Consider the following 23,698-nt stretch of genomic DNA (forward strand, 5'->3'; position numbering starts at 1 on the left):
GCGAAAGAGACTTTCAAAGAAGTTTGATTTTCATTCAGGGTCATCGTGTTAAAGCAGAGAGAGGAAAATGTCATTCCAGGCAATCTCTGAGGTTTCCGAAGGCATGCACATTACATGATTTTACCGACTTAAAAACTGTCTCGTAATTCATCCAATTTTACTGACATGAGTATTTTGTAATAATTGTGCCTATTCGTGTATCTAAACGGACTTATAAACACAGCGTCTTTTCACACCTTCCTGTCATAACAGGATATCATATTGAGGATGTGATCACAAATATGTCCCGAGTCTGACCATCTCCGTTTAAGTTCGAGCTCTTTGTCACGTCCGGCGTTTCTGTCCGGGCATCGCTCTTGGCCTGAAAATGACGTTAACAATGCAAACACAGATCAAAGAGATGATTATGCAATAAAACGACTGGAGCAACTCGTGCACCAATACCATTTTCGGTAAATGCCCGGATGTCCCCTTCGACGCTCCGCCACGGATTTAGAATTCCGGGGGATGCACATGCTGATGCAATGGAAAGCCTCATCTGATAATTTATTTGTTTCCCTGAATGACAATGCTATGTAACTTCAAGCAGATGTTATTTCATGTATTTTTTCTTTATAATTTATGATATCGTCGAATCCGTTCCAAATTGGCATTCATTTCAGTGACACAGTTGATGTCGTTCAAATGACAAGGAGGACCAAAATATTTCACAATCTATGTTATCTGTATTTTGTCCCTTTATCGGTGTCATTACTGAAGCTTTTCCTTCGGCAGTGCTCTCTGTCATTAATGAATATAATCATACCTTTTTGAGTGTATTTTACACCCTAAAAGGAAGACTGGCACTCATTTACCAGGGTATTGCAGACGTAACAGATCAACCATACGTTAGCTCAAGCTTCACTCTTATAACATCCGAGTCAGAACTGACCCGGAACTGGGTCCGTTGGGGTCACACACCGTTCCGGGTCAGAAATGACAAGAAATGGGGTCAGATATGTTCCATTCAGAGTCATAAATTGGGTAAGGGTGACCCCATTTGGGGTCTTCATGACCAAATTCCAAGTTATTTTTTACCCGGAACGGTGTATGACCCCAACGGACCCAGTTCCCGGTCATTTCTGACTCGGATGTTTTAAGAGTATTGTTGATGCAATAAGGTCGTGAAAATCATTATTGGAATTTCATTATCTCATGTTAGAAAAATGTGTAAATGGAATAATGATAATAATAATAATAACAATAATAATAATAATAATAATAATACAGGGTACTTATAATGCGCCAATTCCACATAACTAACGTGCTCAAGGCGCAGAATACAGTATAGTGCAGAACGCAGAACGTGCGCAAGGCGCGGAATAGCACAAGGTCATGAAAAACAAATTGATATTAAAAAAACTTTTAACAAATGATTTGATCTCGCTCTTTTTAGCTCTTCAGAAATGATGAATACTATTTGCCTTCACATTATTTCATTAACAAGTCAAGGAATGTGCAAAGGTCACAAAAATGAAATTTCGAGAAATTCTTGTTCTTCTTTGCCTCTTATCACTGTAGTAATTGTGACAACACAATGTTGTAGAATGAATTCATCGATAACAGAAAGGACGGCACACTATTTATCAAAATTTAAAAGTGCAACATTGTAAATTGAAGCGAAAAGTGAATCATTAAAAATGTTGAATCAAAATGAAAAAGTGACAACAATAAAACGACCTAGCAATTAAAAGATTGTCCGATTACCTCAAGCTTTCATTGAGTGTCTTAAATCAATTTTTCTGCGTGTACCGAATCCATGTTTTGGGGTGATTTTGATTGGCACTCTGCAAAGCTAATTTAATGCATGCTTATACGATTGCATTATTTTATTTTATTTTATTATTGCGTTAACAATCTGACAAGCTCTTGGCTTTGGAAAGTACAGTTGTATGATTGAATCATTATGTTTTGGAGAAAAAGACATATTATGATTCTTTAATGTATCGATTCCTTGGGTTAACTTGCTGCAAAAAAGGTTTTGTCCCAGCAAGTAAATTGGAAAATGTGGATTTTAATGCATATTTCTATTTTAGGGAAGAGTATGGTAAAACTTGTTTTATTCCTTAAATTTGCAAACAGTCACACACATGAAAATATACTAAAACTTATCAATTGGTGACAGAATCAGGCAATTTGGTCTTAACAGATCTGTAACCACTTTCAGAGTCATATGCATCATTCTAGAAAATAAAATGCCTCAGAAAAGTTGCCAAGGAAACCAATAATTTACAACAAGGCAATCGCCAAATTGTGTCTCGCCCATTCGCGTACAAGGAATTAATATTTTTTATAACTCCCACAAGTTAATTGACCTGCTCATGACCTTTGACCTTGTGGTGACCTTCAACACCCTAAGGGACATCTACCATCCAAGTTTGGTCACAAACGGACAAAGGGATCAAAAGTAATGAGCCATAATCGAAATGCGCCATAAAAACTTAACATTGGGCCCTAAAAATTTGTTGACCCCTTTTTGTGACCTTTGACCCTGTGATGACCTTTAACTCCCCAAGGGACATCTACCGTCCAAGTTTGGTCACAAACGGACATAGAGATCAAAAGTTATGAGCCACAATCAAAACGCGCCCTAAAAACATAACATTGGGCCCTAAAAGTTTGTTGACCCCTGTCTGTGACCTTTGACCTTGTGACGACCTTCACCTCCCCAAGAGACATCTTCCATCCAAGTTTGGTCACAAACGCACAAAGGGATCAAAAGTTATGAGCCATAAACGAAATGCGCCCTAAAAACTTAACATTGGGCCCTAAAAGTTCGTTGACCCCCGTCTGTAACCTTTGACCTTGTGGTTACCTTCAACTTCCCAAGAGACATCTACCATCACCAAAGTTTGATTGCCATTGTAGAAACATGTGCTGAGTTACGTGTGATAAGAGAGTCTTGCAAGTAAACTTTAACGTATGACCTCAAATGACCTTTGACCTTATCATGTGACCTCTTATGGCACCATAACATGAAGGTACCCCCAGTGCATCAATCACCCAAGTTTGATTGCCATGGTAGCAACATGTGTCGAGTTACGTGTGATAAGAGAGTCTTGCAAGTAAACTTTAACGTATGACCTCAAATGACCTTTGACCTTATCCTGTGACCTCCAACGGAACCATAACATGAAGGTACCCCCAGTGCATCTATGACCCAAGTTAGGTTGTAATCCAAGCAACTTATGTGAAGTTATTTGTCAAAAGAGAGTCTTGCAGGTAAACTTTAACATAGAAAAGAGAGTCTTGCACATACTCTTTAATATATGACCTCAAATGACCTTTGACATCATCACATGACCTCCGACAACACCATAACATAAAGATACCCCTAGTGCTTCTATCACCCAAGTGTGGCTGCCATTGCTGTAACAGTTGCCAAGTTATGCATCATAAGAGAGTCTTGCAGGTAAACTTTAACATTTGTGACGGACGACGGACGACGGACGACGGACGGACGACGGACAGACGACGGACGGACGACGGACGGACGACGGACGGACGCCATTTTGATCCTTTAGTCTCGCCTTCACCTCCGGTGGGCGAAACAAAAATCGATGGATTAAGAACAAAGAACTCAAATGAAGAGCAACTTAAAAAAAACTACAAAAGATAATAAACAAAGATAACAAAAATATGCAGCACTACACCAAAAAAATGTGGTATCTGGTGCGGCATACACAGGACTTGTCTTTACATGATTGATCTTGTGATTAAACACACCTTTTCTTCGTAGAGCACATTGCAGTCCAACTTCCGGCGGCAGCCACTGGGTGCACAACAGCAGAGGGTACGGGAGACTCGAGACAGCAGGCGCGGATCAACATCCTTTGGGTCCGTGGCGCCTGAGCGGAGAAAGAAACCATAGATTACCACATTTCATTCTTCGGCTTCGACTTACAGATGAGCGAATAATTACTATAATATCTCCCGTGTCTTCCCGTAATCTTTTACTACTTTCCTATTTTGTGCGCCATTACCGTAAAACAGACAAACATAACACATCGGATTTAGGATGCGAAAAGAACACTCCACTTTATTGGAGATCCAGGCTGTAACATGGTTACAATACAGTCGCCTCTAGAGGGCGTATAAACAACACACAATATATACTGGCGTGACTACTTTCTTTCTTTCTGTTTTTCCTTCCTCTCTTGGGAATGGTGCAAACATGTGCATACCATGAATAATGAATACATATGGGAACACTTTGTACTCCAACAAACTAAAAGCAATATGTACTGTACGTAGTGCAGAATAATGTATCACAAGTATGGGAACACTTTGTACCGTACTCCAACAAACTAAAAGCAATATGTACTGTACGTAGTGCAAACATGTGTTGCTTTTGAGACAGAACTTTCTATTAGAAATAACTAACTATGATGTCACGTGTTCCACAACCTCACATAAGACGTGTAAAATCACACGTGCATGATGTTGGCATCAAAGCAGCCTTTTACTTCACCAAACTTTCTTTAATATGTCATCTTTTACCTTTCACGTATATACAGGCCTATTGTATAAACTATAAAAATACTAAAAAACTTGTGAGGTACTATATTCTGAACTACAGGTGTACTGCCATACATACTATACATACACGTTACAAAAATAACTCAAGCAGTACTTGTATGCATCCAATATCTACTATCTTCTGACAATTTATGTGATTAGCCAACCAAACCAAAAAAACAAGGATTGACCGTAGTACGAGTGTAGCGTTAACATCACAATACACATGTACCATCACACAACATCTAACACTGTATTCCATGAAAAGAGAGGGGATAATATGCGAACTGTTTTTATCAATCCAGTAAGCCCAAACTGGAACCCTTAAATAAAAAAACCCTACATTCACCGAACCATTGTATATCTCCAAAATATAATACAACATACACTTATGTATTGTAAGTGCTGCATGCTACACTTTAACATATTCAGAATGCATCAAAAAACTGCGAATAACTCATGAAATTATCTCCCTTCTTCTCATCCATACAACTTTCAGCATTTTCTTTCATTACACTGAAATTTCTGTACATTACTCTGTCCTGTCATTACATTGTACCTCACCACATCTGACATTCTTTTGTCCTATGACAGTAGTCAATTACTGTATACTATCCATTAAATCATAACATCATTCTTTCCCTCAATACAACATAACTTCTCTATAATCTTCTGTCCTATCAAAACACTGTGGCTTCTGTATACACATCATAACTTCTCTTTATTCTTCTGTCATAATATCTTCATTGGTCCTATCCACGCACACTACTTCCCTTACCTCCTCTGTTCTTTCACTACCCGAACTTCTATACATATTTGCCCCCATAAAACAAGTACACTGTATAACTGCATTGTAAGCTATACGCTCTTCCCTTCTTTTACCACGTTCCATATCCCTTTCCCTGAACTATTCAGGACTGTGAATTGGAAAAAATAACCACAGACATAAAACTAATCAAAACTGTATCATCACAGCATACGACATGTACATAAACGATAAGAGTACACCAAAATACTTATATCACTAAAGCCTTCAAAAATACAGTGGTCAATAAAATACCTCCCAATGGAGAAAAAAAAATCCCATTAACAACATTAAAGTAGTGCTGTAATATTCTAAACAAACCATCAACAAATTTGCAGAAAGTTTTTTTCAAGTGTAGGAGTATGAGCGTAAGAGACAATAAAACAAAGTACACACAAAAATTCCGACAACCTGCACAAATGATAAAGTCATACTTTACCAACACTCAGTACAAACAGGAAATGATTGGTAAATATGTAGAACCTACATACACATAATATATAAATCCGAGCACCAAATGCATGTGTATTAAACAAGCAAGAAGGATTTGAACAAAACTGTCTGCTCAGTCAAAAGTGGTATGAAGAAATGAATCAACATACAAAACAGCCGGCAGGCTACCATAACTATCAAAAATATGCAAAAATACATCATCGTTTCTGATAAATGCGTTAACATTTCAAAGCAAACAGGCAAAGCCTGCAACTAAAACATGTTTTAACAGTCCAGTGCCAAAAACATGCTGTACAATGATCAGTGCAAGGCAGCAAACATGGATTGAGCTAGCACTAAGACACTTAGGAGATATTGTGGCAAGATAGTGCAGATGATCACAGGCATCTTCATTGGTATGCAAAGATACAGTAACAGCAGCCCTAGTGCTGCAGTGGTGGTGATGTCATTTTGCAGAATGTCCGGAGGACGACCTGGAGGAGATGACATGTTGTCACACAAGAGGTAGGTTCCACAACAGCTACCCTTGACAGCAACAAAGGTACACTTTGTAGCACCACAGGCAGGGTGATAGTCAAGGACATCAGGGGGGCGGCCTGGAGAATGGGTCGCAATGGTGTCAGGAACGGGAGGGGTGGAGTAAGAACCGCTTGTCTGCTGGCAGCCGAGGGTATCGGGAGGGCGGCCTGTAGGAGCCCGATTCACATCGAGCTGAAGGTGGGTCCCATCAGCAGGGGTATCAGGAGGGCAGCCTGAAGGAGCGCGATTCACATCGAGCTGAAGGTGGGTCCCATCAGCAGGAATATCAAGAGGGCGGTCTGAAGGAGCCCGAGTCACATCGAGCTGAAGGTGGGTCCCATCAGCAGGGGTATCAGGAGGAGGGTTTGTAGGAGCCCGATTCACATCGAGCTGACGGTGGGTCCCATCAGCAGGAATATCAGGAGGGCGGTCTGAAGGAGCCCGATTCACGTCAAGCTGAAGGTGGGTCCCATCAGCAGGGGTATCAGGAGGAGGGTTTGTAGGAGCCCGATTCACATCGAGCTGAAGGTGGGTCCCATCAGCGGGGGTGTCAGGAGGGCGGCCTAGAGGAGACCGATTCACATTGAGCCGAAGGTGGGTCCCATCAGCATGGTAATCAGGACAGTTTGTAGGGGCCCGATTCACATCGAGCTGAAGGTGGGTCCCATCAGCGGGGGTGTCAGGAGGGCGGCCTAGAGGAGACCGATTCACATCGAGCCGAAGGTGGGTCCCATCAGCGGGGGTGTCAGGAGGGCGGCCTGGAGGAGCCTGATTCATATCAAGCTGAAGTTGAGTTCCCTCGACATCGACCATAATGGGGGTGGGGTGGACGGGACTGGTTGGCTGGTACATGAAGATGTGCGCGTCATCAAGGAACGTCTGCGCTGCTTTGCACCAGAGATGTTGTGGACGTGTATCCCAGAGACAAGGATGATCAGGAACTGCAATGAGCTGGACCTGGTCTGTGTGGGGCTGAGGAGCATCAACACACGGATAGAGCTGGCCGTCTGCCGTAACGTGCTCGTGAGTAGCACCCAGATCTAGTGTGGGGGGTGGACTATCGAGCGGTGATGGCTGACGTGGAAATGGCTGGTCCACGTACAGATCCGGATGATGTGTGCTCAAGGCATTGGCTGGACCGGTGTTCTGCGTGATGGCGAAATCGTGATGTTCGCTACCAAATACAGTGTGCATGTTGCGTGAGTGTGAATGCTGAGTGTGTGTACGCCTAGAGTGCAGCATTACAGAACACTGGGACTCATCGACACAAGAAGAAGAGAACTGAGCCTGCAATACAGGGACGCTACCACAAAATTCCGCTTCTTTGACAGTTTCACCCTTCTCTACTGGCCCAACACAACAAAAACAGTTGTCAACATTGGCAGTAAACTCAACATTACTGATGTCTGACAAACCAAAATGTGCCAACATGTGACAAGGGCAGTCGCATCCAAGAGCGAGTTCAAGACCATGAGAATATCCGAGAATACCCTCATCTAACACTGACACACTCTCCACATGCTTATGATCACCAGGAATATTGGGAATGTCATCAGGGAGCTCGACTTCATCTACTACCAACCTCTTGTCAGTGTACGTGCCATGTTGGCCTAGACCATAAGGGGGAACAGCGGTATGATCATGATCACAGTCTGCAACAGATCTAGATCCTGTGCAACCAATGGGTAGAGCAACACGTACAATGCGTCCAACAGACATATCCCAACTGGTACTGCTAGTCAGTTCACTTTGTGACTCATCCAAATTATGACTAGATCTGGCATAACTTATCCCGTTATCTACACTTCTCACATTCAACCCATCATGATTGCTTTCTTTATTTGCTCTGGGCCCAATCTCGTATTCAGGCTCATCAATGATTCTCAGTTCACTATCATTATAATCCTCTAATGGCTCAACATCATTCACTGGTTCATCATCACTGGCAACAGATTCACCATCAACAAAATCACAGTTACGTATGTCATGATCAACTACCTGTCTATCGAACCCATAGTGGATGCAAACCAGGTGCCAAATGTCTGCCAGGGAAGTTGAATTATTGACAATTGAACCTCGAGAAATGATTGGGCAGAAAGCTGAAATTTGACCTAGCATCAATTCTAGCAATTGAACTTTCTGCGCGGCTGTCTTGCCGCCAGACAAGTCAGAGGAATCATCGACGAAACCGCGCAAACGATTTGCCTTCGACTTCCTTTTCCAAGAAACCCCCTCCGCTAGGAATGGAGAGAATTCCGGGTATGCACGAAGTGTGCTCATGAGACTACTCTTCCACGCTAGGAAGGACTCGGGAGTCTCGTCCCGACATAAGCGCCATTGTGCGGGCGCATCCGCAGCTGACCGCGCCATCGTATCGTATGTATACGTGGGGCTATCAAAGCGTTACCTGTGTGTCGCTAACGCTGATGGAGGTGATGAACAGCCAGTTCAAATCGCAAAAATCACGACAGCTACTGTATCTAACTGTTGATGTGTCGGCCATATGTGGCCTGCAAGCCTTGGTTGATGGGTGGAAAACGATCCGAGCGCTGCCACCACGCCATTACCGTAAAACAGACAAACATAACACATCGGATTTAGGATGCGAAAAGAACACTCCACTTTATTGGAGATCCAGGCTGTAACATGGTTACAATACAGTCGCCTCTAGAGGGCGTATAAACAACACACAATATATACTGGCGGTGAGTAATTCACAAAATTTACAAGCTATTATGCTTCTCTTGTGAATTCCTCTTTTCCATATAGAGTTACAAAATAAAATTGTATTGCATACTTGTCTATTTATATACAAACAAAATTGATATCATCATAATAATTGTATCCATGTTTTGTTGAAACTTATGTGATTCAAAGTTCCTTGAAATATAATGTACTCATGTAAGCGTTATGTATATTGATTTGTATTACTTTATGTGGAAATAAAATCACTTGAATTGAATGGAATTGAATTTCCGTGCTGGTCGGCAATTCGAGTGAATAGTTTTTTTTTTTTGTGATTTACCTTCAGCTCTTTTGTGTATGGCTCTGGATATTTCTATCAGCTGTCTTTCCTCATCACTCTAAAATGTATAATTACCTCGCATCTCAGTCCCTCCTTCTTTCTCTTTTTCCTACTTGTATTTCGATTCAATTTCTTTGTCTCGTATTGATTCGTTTTGAAAAGCCAGTATAAAGGGCTATAGGCCTATAAGTGTTTATAATCATTCTCAATGATCCGCCAACCAAGAATTCATCTCTCCGTATGTAATGCTTACTGCCATTTTCTGAGCTGTAATCGCATAATATACCCACCAGTGAGGAAACTGAAGAGCAGGCCAACGAAGACGACGATGAAGGCGCTGATAAGACCGTAGTACAAGTAAGACACGTGGTACAGGTCTGTGATGCTGTGACCTGAGCTACAAGGACCGGAAAGAGTTGGGAGCAACACTGACTCATAAGAAACATAACGGTATTCTATTTTGCAAGGTTTCAAGAAAATTTGCTTCATTCTTTCAATTAAAACTTGTCGGTGAGCTCTGTTCCATATAGGCGTATACTAAATCGTCTTAATCGTCTTCTGTCAATTCATCTATATTTCTTTTTTTCGAACAGACAAGAGATAGACGTTGTTTATGGAGCGTCACCGAGCTCTTTTTGTCGTGGAAACAAGACCTCCCGAAATGTCCACCCATTTTGGGCGTAGAATCATTACGTTAATACACATTTGGACTGTAAATTGAACCAGTGCACCAACAATAACTACATCGCTGTAAGTAGCACTAGATCAGATCAGAACCAAACTACCGTATGACCCCCCCCCCCCAGAAAAAAAAAACTACAACGGGACCTTCCACAATGATAACTTTGAAAATAGTACAGAAAACCCCATTCGATTTGATTCAGTGCATGAGGAATTTTGTAGAGCACGTCAGGAATCTCTTCCCTCCAAGTTCTGTCCATTGTGTTCACAGTCCAAGAGCATTCACGTGCTAAACTTGGAAGAATCAGACTCATGACATGCTCTACAACAAGCCACATTTCTCTGTGACCGCATAACCAAATTGAACGGGGTTTTCTGCAAAATAGAGCTAAGATGTTATATTTCAAGACCCTAAAGTAGTATTTAGATAGTTTAATCATATTGGGAGTTTTCAATGCGACAATCCGATTGTATTTTTTTTTTTTGGAAATACTGTATGACTGTTCATAGCGATGAATGAGGCAACGATTTTATTCGTTATACCATCACTTTCTTGGCGGTCGTTAACATAAAAACGTTGTCCTCTACCATCACATAGATTAAAACTGCAAAAGTTTATGCCTTGTTCAACTAAATACAATGCCGGCATGAAATGTACAAAGCAACTGAACAGGCATGAAGTTATCAGTTATTTTTGTTATCCTATATAATGCTTACTCTTATTCTATTCTCAAATAGGTCGAATGATGAATGAAGTAGGACTATATACATCCTTATCGACATTTTTTATTCCTGCCTACACATTATCAAGCGACTCTATAAATGCTCAATCTCTCAAAGACGTACTATGACGAACTACTGCCATGAGATGTTGTCATTAACTCATATGGATCAGTAGTTGTGGGGAGGGCACTAGTCGTGGTCACATTTTCCGCTGCCAGGCAGCCGTCAGTGGACACTGGAAGTTTCGGTTTGTCCGGTGGGTCCAAGAACGAGCCAACTCCTATCCAAAGAGCCATCCCTATTCCACAGAGTGATCCAACGATGGCACCCTAATTGGAAACCAAAAAGAAAAAACAACAACAACAACAACATATATATTCATGTAATACATGTATACTGTTGTTCGCATCGTTTGTGCGTGTGTGTGTGTGTGTGTGTGTGTGTGTATTTTAATATATTCTCTGCAAACGATGCGAACAAACTCTTAATCCAGCTCTAGGGAGACGTTGTGTAGACAATGGCATTAGAGATAAGCAATGTCAGCAGTAAAGCATGCAATTTAATGTGATATGATATACTTGAAAACATTAATCGAACAAAAACAAATGAATAACAAGAGAGTGTCATTATGTGCACTATTCAAGGGCTTTATATATATATATATATATATATATATATATATATCATGTAACGAAATTCGGTGGAACCGATTCGATTTTACTGTTCGATTAGTATTTTTATGATCGATAGTGTCTATAACATAGAAAGGGGCACAATATCGAAACGTTGGACAAACGTTTCAAGGTGGTAGTGCATCATTATGAGTTTAAACATTTATTATTAGATATATGGTTATTTGTTTGTCATGGGCAAGTTTGGATTATTTCAATACCAACTCCGGTTTAGACCGATGATACATGCCGAATTATAGTAACCATGTACAAGAGATACTGCTAAAATATATAATTGTTGTACGAATTTAATAACCACGCCAACATTGTAAATAATTTGAAGGACTACTGCGAGTATTTTCCGCGTCGCACGCGGCTGTGCGGGATTGCCTCCTCATTCCGCGATAGGAGGAGAGGCATATAAAGTGGCCGTTGTGTGACATAGTCCGCAACAAGTAGCCCGTGTATGATACATTTCCAATGTGTTGTTATTGTTTGCTTCTATATGTAATAAACTGTACATGTGTTCCTGTAATGCTGACTTCACTGTGTCTTCTTGAGTGTTCTACCACGATACAACAGCTTGGAGAGTAGTGATACGTGTTCCTGAGAAGACCAACTAGCAAGTCATTGGATTTCGGGTATATTGGTAATGTGACTTGTCGCATAGTCCGTGCCCAATCCAAGTTCCAGTCGTCGTCATTGGATTTCGGGTATAATGGTAATGTGACTTGTCGCATAGTCCGTGCCCAATCCAAGTTCCAGTCGTCGCCTGAGGAAGTTGGTAACGGTGCGATACCAGCACTTTACCCCGTGCCATCAACGATACCTGTGCCACCATATGGTTGTGAAAGGTGTTCCACGTTAGCGTGACTGAATTGGTAATAAAACTTGATAGCAGAACAGTTGGTAGCAGCACTTGGTAGCAAGAGTTGGTAGCAGAACTTGGTAGCAAAAGTTGGTAACAAACTAGACGTACCAATTTAACACCATCTACAACTGACGTTTGGAAGTGACATTATCTAAGTGATGCTGAACTTTGTATGTGTGCCGCTTGTGTTGGTGAGCTGCTTCTGACACAACATATTACATGGTAGACACAGACTGGTAGTTTTAATGATTTAAAGGGATCGTTGTAAACTGCAACAAAACGAACCCCGCCTACTCGGCCATCCTGACACGGCTCGCGGAGACATTTGTACAGACAGTCAGATACACTCACTTAATTCACGACGAGAAGGCGAGTTCGTCACACATGGTGTCAGGAGTGGGATCCCTATTTGTAACTTTTGTATGAATAAATGTAGTTAACTGTGTTTTCACTATGGCACGCGAAACGCCATTGTTGGAGTTGTCACTTTTGCTGGAGAGCAAGATTAGCGAAATCGACGACTTGATTGCTCAGGTGTCAGAGTCGGTGCGCAAACAAACTGGAGTAGCACCAACTTCGGTTTCAAACTTACGCTGCTCACCGATGACACTTGCAGGGCGCCCTAACCAGTCGTCACTGCCACCCTCACCAGTGGTGTCACCTCAGCTGTTTGGAGATGCGAATAGAGAGGTGGAGTTGTCAGCTCCGCCATCGGCAAAGCTACTACCATCAAACTCCAATGCAGCAGGCGCATTCATCTCGTACAAGTGACCAGCCTGTTACAGTTGGAGGACAACCAGATGTAATGCCACACCAGTTTGGCCCGAACCAGCGACGTCGAACAGAGCTCTGGGACCAGAGACGTCACTATGATGTTCAGGGCAACGGAACCAGCACACCGGCTGTCATACCAGACAGATATGATGGCAAAGGACCTGTGCTGGATTATCTTTGCCATTTCGAAGCTTGCGCTGGAGTTAACCACTGGACGGAAGTGGAAGCTCTTCAATATTTGGCTGCCAGCTTGAAAGCAGCTGCTGTCAAAGTACTAGCACAGCAGACGGGACGTCAGTTGACGTACCAAGAACTCGTGAACTGCCTGAAGCACCGCTTTGGACCTGTTTCGCATTCACAAGTATTCCTGGCAGAACTGCGTACCAGACGACGCAAACCGAAGGAAAGTTTGCAGGAGCTAGGACAGAGCATTCGCGAGCTTACATCCATGGCATATCCTGAATTCGAGGAAGCGGGCCAAGATAAATTGGCTCGAGGTCATTTTCTCGATGCTATAGTTGACCGGGATATCCGAATCGGCCTTTTCCGGGCTCAGCCTCGTACGCTCGATGAGGCAATCCAAGCTGCTCTCAACACAGAAGCCTTCCTGCGGATGGAGAGTGACCGTCGACAGTATACCCGGGTCTTGTTGTCACAGGAGGAAGAACAAGACGTGGCTGTGAAGGATGAAGACACTGCTGACAAATCAATGGGGGTGTCTGAAAATAGCACCACTCTCATGATCGAAGCAGTGAGCGATCTAATAAAGAAGGAGAAGGAGCAGACAACGCCAATGCCGAGAAGCGACTTGGCATCAAAGACTGAGACACTCCCTAAAAGCGAACAGAAGGAGGACAGTCAGCCTTCTGATAACAAGGAGGACACATCCAAGGAGGGTACGAATCCTCCAGACGACGGGTGCACGCCAGCCAGAAAGGCACCCGAACCAGAGACATCTTCACCGCCTCTACCTAGTTCCGCAGCTTCACTTCTGTCATCCACGTTCCAGAAAGGACTGTACGTGAAGTTGAACGTGAATGGGCAGGAGGTGATGTTTCTGGTAGACATTGGTGCATCGCAGTCATATGTCTCAGAAGGAATGTACCTGCGAATGAGACCTGAGCGAAAGCCACCACTTGAACCAGTGACAAGCATCGTTCGTCAAGCAGATGGATCTCGGTTGAAAACAAAGGGACATGCAACCATGGAACTTCAGCTTGGCTCCTGCTTGTGCCAAGTTGACTTGGTAGTAGCTGACATAAGAGCTGAGGGCATCCTTGGTCTGGATCTCTTGACTGGTCTTCAAACCGCGCTAGTTTTCGAAAACATGCAGTTGCATACTCCATGGGTATCTCTCCCATGTATAAACAATGAGAGACAGAAATGTGCAGCAACGACAGCACCAACATTGGTAAAAGGAACAGAGGTAGCCAACCTTACCAGCCTTGCTGAGGACGACACGGAGACCACGCCTCTCGACGAAGGCATATCTCAGAATCGTGTGCCGCCACATCTGGATAACTTCTGTCAATGCAGTTTGACAGAAACTCCCCCAGAAAGCAATTCATCGGCATACCAGCTTCTGAGAGACGACTTAGAGGTGTTCTCTACAGGCCGAGCAGGGACACGTGTCAGCGTCAGCGCGACAGCACCAGTGGTTGCGGGAAAGCTACCTAGAGGACATCGCCGGTGTGACGACTTTTCCTCACCTGCATGCTACTCTCGGTCACCGGGAAGACCACCTGATTATCTACCCCGATCGAGGAACCGCTCTCCGTTGAGACACGCCCCTTCTTCATCTCGTCGTACATCCGATTCATTCTGGCACACCATGCCAGGGTGAAATGTGACATTTCTCTCGTCGACCTGTCTGCTGCAAGGGAGCAGCCAGGACAGGAAATCAAATGAAGAGACTGTTGAACTCTTAAAAGATGAGATTCTGACGAACAATTAGTCTATATGACAATTGGACAACTTTGAACTAAATACTGTAGTTGTCTCATAACGTTGCTATGAACTGTACGTAGAGTTTTGTAAAGGAGCAAAACGATCAACAATGTTTGTAGTAGTACATGTTTGTTGTCATTTTTGCTTCTTCATGTGTTCGGCTCCAGGGACGAAGCCTGCATGGGGAGGGAAGCCATGTAACGAAATTCGGTGGAACCGATTCGATTTTACTGTTCGATTAGTATTTTTATGATCGATAGTGTCTATAACATAGAAAGGGGCACAATATCGAAACGTTGGACAAACGTTTCAAGGTGGTAGTGCATCATTATGAGTTTAAACATTTATTATTAGATATATGGTTACTTGTTTGTCATGGGCAAGTTTGGATTATTTCAATACCAACTCCGGTTTAGACCGATGATACATGCCGAATTATAGTAACCATGTACAAGAGATACTGCTAAAATATATAATTGTTGTACGAATTTAATAACCACGCCAACATTGTAAATAATTTGAAGGACTACTGCGAGTATTTTCCGCGTCGCACACGGCTGTGCGGGATTGCCTCCTCATTCCGCGATAGGAGGAGAGGCATATAAAGTGGCCGTTGTGTGACATAGTCCGCAACAAGTAGCCCGTGTATGATACATTTCCAATGTGTTGTTATTGTTTGCTTCTATATGTAATAAACTGTACATGTGTTCCTGTAATGCTGACTTCACTGTGTCTTCTTGAGTGTTCTACCACGATACAACAGCTTGGAGAGTAGTGGTACGTGTTCCTGAGAAGACCAACTAGCAAGTCATTGGATTTCGGGTATATTGGTAATGTGACTTGTCGCATAGTCCGTGCCCAATCCAAGTTCCAGTCGTCGTCATTGGATTTCGGGTATAATGGTAATGTGACTTGTCGCATAGTCCGTGCCCAATCCAAGTTCCAGTCGTCGCCTGAGGAAGTTGGTAACGGTGCGATACCAGCACTTTACCCCGTGCCATCAACGATACCTGTGCCACCATATGGTTGTGAAAGGTGTTCCACGTTAGCGTGACTGAATTGGTAATAAAACGTGATAGCAGAACAGTTGGTAGCAGCACTTGGTAGCAAGAGTTGGTAGCAGAACTTGGTAGCAAAAGTTGGTAACAAACTAGACGTACCAATTTAACACCATCTACAACTGACGTTTGGAAGTGACATTATCTAAGTGATGCTGAACTTTGTATGTGTGCCGCTTGTGTTGGTGAGCTGCTTCTGACACAACATATTACATGGTAGACACAGACTGGTAGTTTTAATGATTTAAAGGGATCGTTGTAAACTGCAACAAAACGAACCCCGCCTACTCGGCCATCCTGACACGGCTCGCGGAGACATTTGTACAGACAGTCAGATACACTCACTTAATTCACGACGAGAAGGCGAGTTCGTCACAATATATATATATATATATATATATATATATATATATTTGTAAATACATATATATTGTGACGAACTCGCCTTCTCGTCGTGAATTAAGAGAGTATATTTGCCTGTTTGTACAAATGTCTCCGCGAGCCGTGTCAGAATGGCCGAGTAGGCGGGGTTCGTTTTGTTGCAGTTTACAACGATCCCTTTAAATCATTAAAACTACCAGTCTGTGTCTACCATGTAATATGTTGTGTCAGAAGCAGCTCACCAACACAAGCGGCACACATACAAAGTTCAGCATCACTTAGATAATGTCACTTCCAAACGTCAGTTGTAGATGGTGTTAAATTGGTACGTCTAGTTTGTTACCAACTTTTGCTACCAAGTTCTGCTACCAACTCTTGCTACCAAGTGCTGCTACCAAGTTTTGCTATCAAGTTTTATTACCAACTCAGTCACGCTAACGTGGAACACCTTTCACAACCATATGGTGGCACAGGTATCGTTGATGGCACGGGGTAAAGTGCTATATCGCACCGTTACCAACACCTTCAGGCGACGACTGGAACTTGGATTGGGCACAGGGCATATGCGACAAGTCACATTACCACTGTTCCCGAAATCCAACGGCGACGACTGGAACTTGGATTGGGCAGGGACTATGCGACAAGTCACATTACCACTACACCCGAAATCCAACGGCGACGACTGGAACTTGGATTGGGCACGGACTATGCGACAAGTCACATTACCAATATACCCGAAATCCAACGGCTTGCTAGTTGGTTTTCTCAGGAACGGTGCTCCAGCTCAAGAACATGTATCACCACTCCGCACACCGCTGCTTGTAGTCCATGGGCCAGGCCAGATATTGGTACCATCTGAGGTGGCAATACCTTTTTGGTGTCATTTTGTTTGTCGGGCATAGATATGCTTATCAAGCTATGATAGCATTTCCAAATGAGTAGCTTAGTCATAGTAAATTAATTTTAAACCAATTTGGTCTCGTTGTTATATCCCTGTACTTCTGAATCGAGACCAACCGCTATATACAAAGAAGAGCACTGTCTTCTGTATGTTCACAGGTGTTCTGTTGTAAACGCGGTGCGCTTAGTCTTTATTCAAGGCAGCGAAGGGAAATCCAAGGGTTATGACGTCCACAGCGCTTAGTCTAATATTCAAGACGGCGAAGGGAATATCCAAAGCTTATAATACAATGTATATCCCTTTATCTAAAAACAACAACAAAAAATCAATTTCTCGTGAATTGTAGCTGTTTTTCATTTATTTATCATTTTCCGGTGAAAACGCTACGTTGAAAACGCTAATATTATGCCAATGTCGCTTTATTTCCATCCAACAATGAAAGATCATGCAAAAACAATGTGCCGGTACACTACAATACATTATAATTAATAATGTTGTAAATGAACAGTGATTTTTGTTTAAAACTGATGTATTTGTTGAGAGGGTGGTATAAAAACAGTATAGATAATCCCTTTTATTAGGAACTTTAGATATGATAACGGTAAATTGTTCTAGATAAAGACTAAGCACACCGCGTGACAGCTGTGGACATCATAACCCTTTGGATATTCCCTTCGCTGCCTTGAATAAAGACTAAGCGCACCACGTTTACAACAGAATACCTGTGGACATACAGAAGGCAGTGCTCGTATTTGTATAGCGGTTAGTTTCGATTCAGAAGTATAGGGATATAAAAACGAGACCAAATTGGTTTAAAATTCATTTATTATGACTAAGCTACTCATTTGGAAATGCTATCATAGCTTGATAAGCGTATCTATGTCCGACAAACAAAATGACACCAAAAAGGTTTTGCCACCTCGGGTGGTACCAACAACCCATTTTTCGGCTCTTGGCCCATGGACTATTGGTGATAGAAGTCTCAAGAAGACACAGTGCAGTCACTAATTCAGGAACGCATGTATAGCTTATTACATATAGAAGTGAACATGACCAATACATTGGAAATGCATCATACACGGGCTACTTGTTGCGGACTATGTCACACAACGGCCACTTTATATGCCTCTCCTCCTATCGCGGAGTAAGAAGGCAATCCCGCACGGCCGTGAGTAACGCGGAAATTACCTGCAGTACTGGTTCAAATTATTTACAATGTTGGCGTGGTTACAAAATTCGTACAATGAGTATACGTTTTAACAGTATCTCTTGTACATGGTTACTATAATTCGGCATATATCATCGGTCTAAACCGGAGTTGGTATTGAAATAATCCAAACTTGCCCATGACAAACAAGTAACCACATATCTAATAATAAATGTTAAAACTCATAATAATGCACTACCACATTAAAATGTTTGTCCAACATTCCGATAATGCGCCCATTTCTATACTACAGGCACAATCGATTATGACAAATTATAATCGAACGATTAAAACGAATTTCGTTACAATATATATGTATGTATGTATATATATGTATATATATATATATATATATATATGCATTTTTTTTTGTCCGGATATTGTCATGATATGGATGTGATACTAATATTGCCGCCGCACACAGCACCATTTTGGAGAACACTAAGAAAGCAATTTGATTGATAGCTGGCAATGAACTCGTACACTGATTGCATTTCATTCAAACACCCATTTTTTTTAAACACGTGGAAGGCGCCCGCTATATCTATTATATACCTTTGAGTTGGCCCATGGGAAAAAGATACCGAGAGTGAATACGCCCAGCAGAGGACCCCCGATGAGGCCCATAAGCGTGATCGCAAGCTGGAGGACGGGCCCCATCTGTGAGGCGGCGAGCGCCAGGGCAACACAAAGTACTCCGTATGAGGTGGCTGCAACGTGAAAGCAGGTGGATACGTACAAGGTGTCACAAGAAAATCGATTTGCAACGTACATACATGATATTCAACACCAAAAAGAAGAGAAGTATAATGGTGTGGTTTTCCTCTCTCTTGTGAAAGTGTGGGTGTGGATCAATAATTCCGTCTTTAATTTTGCCCCCATATGGAAACTGACGGCAATGAGTGCATGTTAGTATAAAATAGGAGCTCTGGAGCAGACGAGAGTCTCTTTAATGGACTCTTGAGTAGACTGCACGCAGACGCCCTCACTGTTGAAACTTTAGAGGTGCTGTTTTTACTAGATCTAACTCATTGTAATTTAGAAGACGGCTTCAGAAGAATAGTGCGAATGTATTTTCTTCAATACTGCTGAATAACATATTATTTTTCTTATTTGGCACGAAATAAAGTAATCAGAAACCACAAAATAAAGGTACCTTGTGAAGTGTTTACAGTTAATTAGCCTTGTTTTCATTTCTTGTAACGGCCTTCTCTGTTTTTCTTTTCTCTTCTTTTTTTTTTCTTGTTTCTCTCTTATTCTCTTCTTCCTGCATACAGGCTTTTGTGACTTAGTTTGAAGAAGTATATGTTTACCGTTGGCTAAATCATACGTCTTTGTCTTACGCCGAAGTAAATTTAGTTTGCTCGTATCTAAAAAACAAAAAAAAATGTTGCAGGAAACAATAATTTTGTGGGTTGTAGAGAGCCTTTCTGTAACTGCGCATAGAAAGCGACATTATGACAACTAGATAGTAACTAAATTAATGTGCACTATAGTTTAGATATTAAACAAAAACATACACTTAGATGCACATATAGATGAAGTTCATCGAGATCAGTTTGAAGCTTTAAAGTGAAAACTTTACCAATCACCAAAAAAAAAAACAACAACACAAAACTGAGAGTCGTTTTAAAATTATAAACTGAGACAACGTTATAAATGTTTATCATTCTGTACTAAAAAAGTTTGGAGCATCACGTGCTTTCTTCAGTTTTCGGGTGACGTTCTTAATTTCGAAAAGCACAAATTCCCAGCATCTACATGTTCGTTAATCCGAAAGTGAAATGAGGTTTGTTATTCCGAAGGTTCGTCAATCCTAAAACGAAAAAAAAAAAAAAGAAGAGTGCTTTCAAAACAATCCGTCGGAGTTGTGAAAGATATTTCGTTTTCGGATTAACGGGTTAACGGGCCTATTTTCATTTTCGGATCAACGTACATTCGAGATGGCTTACTAGCATTTCTTTTTCGGATTATGGAACCTTTGAATAACGAACCTTCGGAATAATGTTTTGTAACCATGTTATTCATGAGAGTCTGGGAGCAACATACTTTTTGCAATCACTAAATAAACTGGTGGCGTTTGTTTTTGTTTGGTTATTTTTTTTTTTGTAAGAGTTGGTCGACTGCTATAAACGATCTTTTAGTAAAATCAAAAACAACAATAGCATCGTAACACGTAATGTCTACAACAGTCAAGTTAGTCTGTGTTTCTCTATTGACATAATATTGTTCAAGCTCACTCTCTTCTCCGGCTAAGAGGCCATAGCGTAGTTATCATTCGTCCCTTTACTTCGGTTCATCAAACTTATCTTTCTTACTCTAAGGAAAAAAACTTTATGGCAAAGGAAGGCCTATTCATTTTACATGACATACGATCACTTTACCAATGATCTTTGATATCACCGTTTGACGTTTGTCCGTCATGTCCTTCACGATGACCTTCACGATGTCTTTGACAGTGACAGCAGCCACAGAATTGAGGCCAGACGAGACCGAACTGCAAACACACACACACACACACATGATAACAAGGAGAATGAAGGAAAGGGTATTTGACAACGATGTTCAAATTTGCGATATCGGTAGTCAATTACACACATACTTTTTGAATGATACTTTTATTGGAATTCTAATTGATGTCACCATCGTTTTCACAATGAAACGAATACATTCGACTCATTCAAACAGTCAACTAAATCAACGTAATCGATACACATCCACACACAAGCACGCACACACACACTAAAAAAAGAAATATGATAATCATAATGATGCAGGGTGTGAGTAATAAACATATTAAACAAAGAAAAACATAAAAGCCAGCTACATACAGAATCGATGACACTTAAAATGAAACGCTTACTCCAGCAGCTTTGATATCAATACATGTAAATAAAGCTGGAGCACAGTGGTATGCATGGGCATGATCTAGATGTGTGATGATAAAGTAAGTAAGTAATTAAAGTGATATAGGAATGTTTGAAATGGTTCCATTACATTTGCTCCTGCGACAGTCGCTCCCATCAATTATCTGCACGCTAAGCCAAACATAAAACCTACCTACAAACATGACCTCATCATTACCTAATCCTAATCCTCACATAAAAATAAACTTAAAACCCTATCATAATCTTAACCCTATAACGCTATAAGTCCTTAGAGAAAACAAGACTGAAGCAATTGTCGCAGGAGCAAATGTGTCATCATTTGAAATGCAGTTTGACAAGCGTATAATTATAAGGAAAATTCTTAGGGAGTGATTGTTTTTTTTTATACCTCAGTGTTCCACTCAGAATGGCGCCCCCGAAAAGTCCAGACAGACCCGGTATGAAGCCAAGTTCATTCAGTACATAGTACGAGAGAAGCTGCAATGGGAAAGAAGTGGGAGAAAGTATAACGAAATAATCCTGTCAGATTAGAATTCCTGGAATTCCTGCCAGATATTGGGGGAAATGGCATGGAAGATCGACTGGAATGCAAAGAAGAAAGCAGAGCTACGTCGTCATCAGAATATCCACTCATTTTTCTCGTTTCAACCTTTTTTCATCACTGTTTGCTGAGTTTTCACTTTAACTTTGAACGCCCTGCAGGACTTATACTCTTTTAGACTGACTTCTTTAACCTTTGGATCCCTCAGCCATACATGAAAGGAGACTATTATTGTGCTTTATATTTCGTTGACATCGGACTGCCCCACCTGCCTTTCAGATTGGAATGAACTGTAACATAAAAACAAACAAACAACACACACACACACACACACACACACACACACACATATATATATATATATATATATATATATATATATATGTATATATATATATATATATATATATATATATATATATATATATATATTATATAGATAGATATATGTTCATATAAGTATGTGCCTATGTATTATTTATTCAACTTTACACCTACCTATTTGTTCATATGGACAGAAAGACATGTAGATTTGGAGAGACCACTTCTTGAGTAAAAGTTAGTGTTGATATGAATTATTGTCACTATCGTGACCACCTCAGCCACGTTGTGGGACTGGTCCAAGCCTCTTGTGTGTATTGTCCTTATTTCAACGAGTGTCTGTATACCTGTGTGCAGTGTGCGCATGTGCTCCTATGTGCTTTCTAAACTTTCGTCTGAGCGTTCAATCAATTGAGTGGCCCACATCTCCTTAACGTGGGCTTCCCTCTTCCTCTAATAAAACGATTTTGAATACACAGTTTCACATACGTAGGTTATTATATCTTTGTATTAAATTTCTTTTGGGGACTATATCGAAAAATGTGATATTGGAAAAAACGTTTGAGTTAAACCGAATTGAACTGAAAACCAGCAAGGGTACAGTGCCTCGTCAGCTGACCTATCGGAATCTCTAGTTGGAGTCACTTTCTTTCAAATTTTCGTTCGTGTTTCAACAGGGGGAGATTTCAAACTAAAAAAACAAAAACAAACAGAAATAAGGAATGAGAAGACCCTTCGAAAGCTGAATGTTCCCATACTTCATCTCAGACGGACTTGGTTACCCCTTATTGGACATTCGATGATTCAAGTGGCACATGACAACAGCAGAGGAACAACAACGACAACAACAAAAACCAATAGTTAAATACGCTTTGTTAAGGCTTTTCTATACGAATCTAAAGAAAAGTCAAGTACCTCCTTGTCTATCGAGATTCGAAAATGTCAACAAGGTTAGAATGTAGCTCCTGATATATCAAGTATGATAACTTATGCAGAAAATGAAAGAAACCCGATGACGTAAGCCGCATATCGGAGAAATACTCCGTCGTTTCGTACTTCAGAGGATTTAGGCAATTACAAGTCAAGGAGACGTCTCAGACTGTACACATGATTCTTTAGAAAGCAGGGGCGGATCCACGAATTCCGAAAGAGGGGGGGGGGGGGCGAAATATTTCTGCTGCCACTTCCTGGTTTCATCGACTGACGAGTAAAAAATACACAAAACAAAACAAAACAAAACAAAAAACCGCTTCCGCGCTCAATCAAATGCTAATGGGGGCGCCCGCGCCCCTTTCATTTTTTCTTTTTCTTTTTCTTTTTGTTTCCCCCCCCCCCCCCCCCCAAAAAAAAAAAAAAAAAAAAAAGAGAAGATAAA

The 23,698-nt window shown here is 41.4% G+C and overlaps 1 protein-coding gene across 1 annotated transcript in view; it reads right to left on the bottom strand.

The window, feature by feature from the left end:
* Window positions 1-256: 256 nt before the first annotated feature.
* LOC139740666 (sodium-coupled monocarboxylate transporter 1-like) overlaps window positions 257-23,698 on the bottom strand; it is a 32,593-nt gene continuing 9,151 nt past the window's right edge. The window contains exons 8-16 of the mRNA XM_071651237.1: window positions 21,850-21,938; window positions 20,958-21,070; window positions 19,129-19,283; window positions 10,887-11,092; window positions 9,650-9,756; window positions 6,917-7,944; window positions 6,340-6,526; window positions 3,766-3,887; window positions 257-361 (exon numbers count right to left, since the gene is read on the bottom strand). Of these exons, the coding sequence (XP_071507338.1) occupies window positions 257-361; window positions 3,766-3,887; window positions 6,340-6,526; window positions 6,917-7,944; window positions 9,650-9,756; window positions 10,887-11,092; window positions 19,129-19,283; window positions 20,958-21,070; window positions 21,850-21,938 (2,112 nt within the window). The remainder of the gene's footprint in view (window positions 362-3,765; window positions 3,888-6,339; window positions 6,527-6,916; window positions 7,945-9,649; window positions 9,757-10,886; window positions 11,093-19,128; window positions 19,284-20,957; window positions 21,071-21,849; window positions 21,939-23,698) is intronic.

This window comes from Diadema antillarum, unplaced genomic scaffold, assembly GCF_040938485.1.
Source record: "Diadema antillarum isolate AM-2024a unplaced genomic scaffold, OU_Dant_1.0 seq00000871_RagTag, whole genome shotgun sequence".
Lineage (NCBI taxonomy): Eukaryota > Metazoa > Echinodermata > Echinoidea > Diadematoida > Diadematidae > Diadema > Diadema antillarum.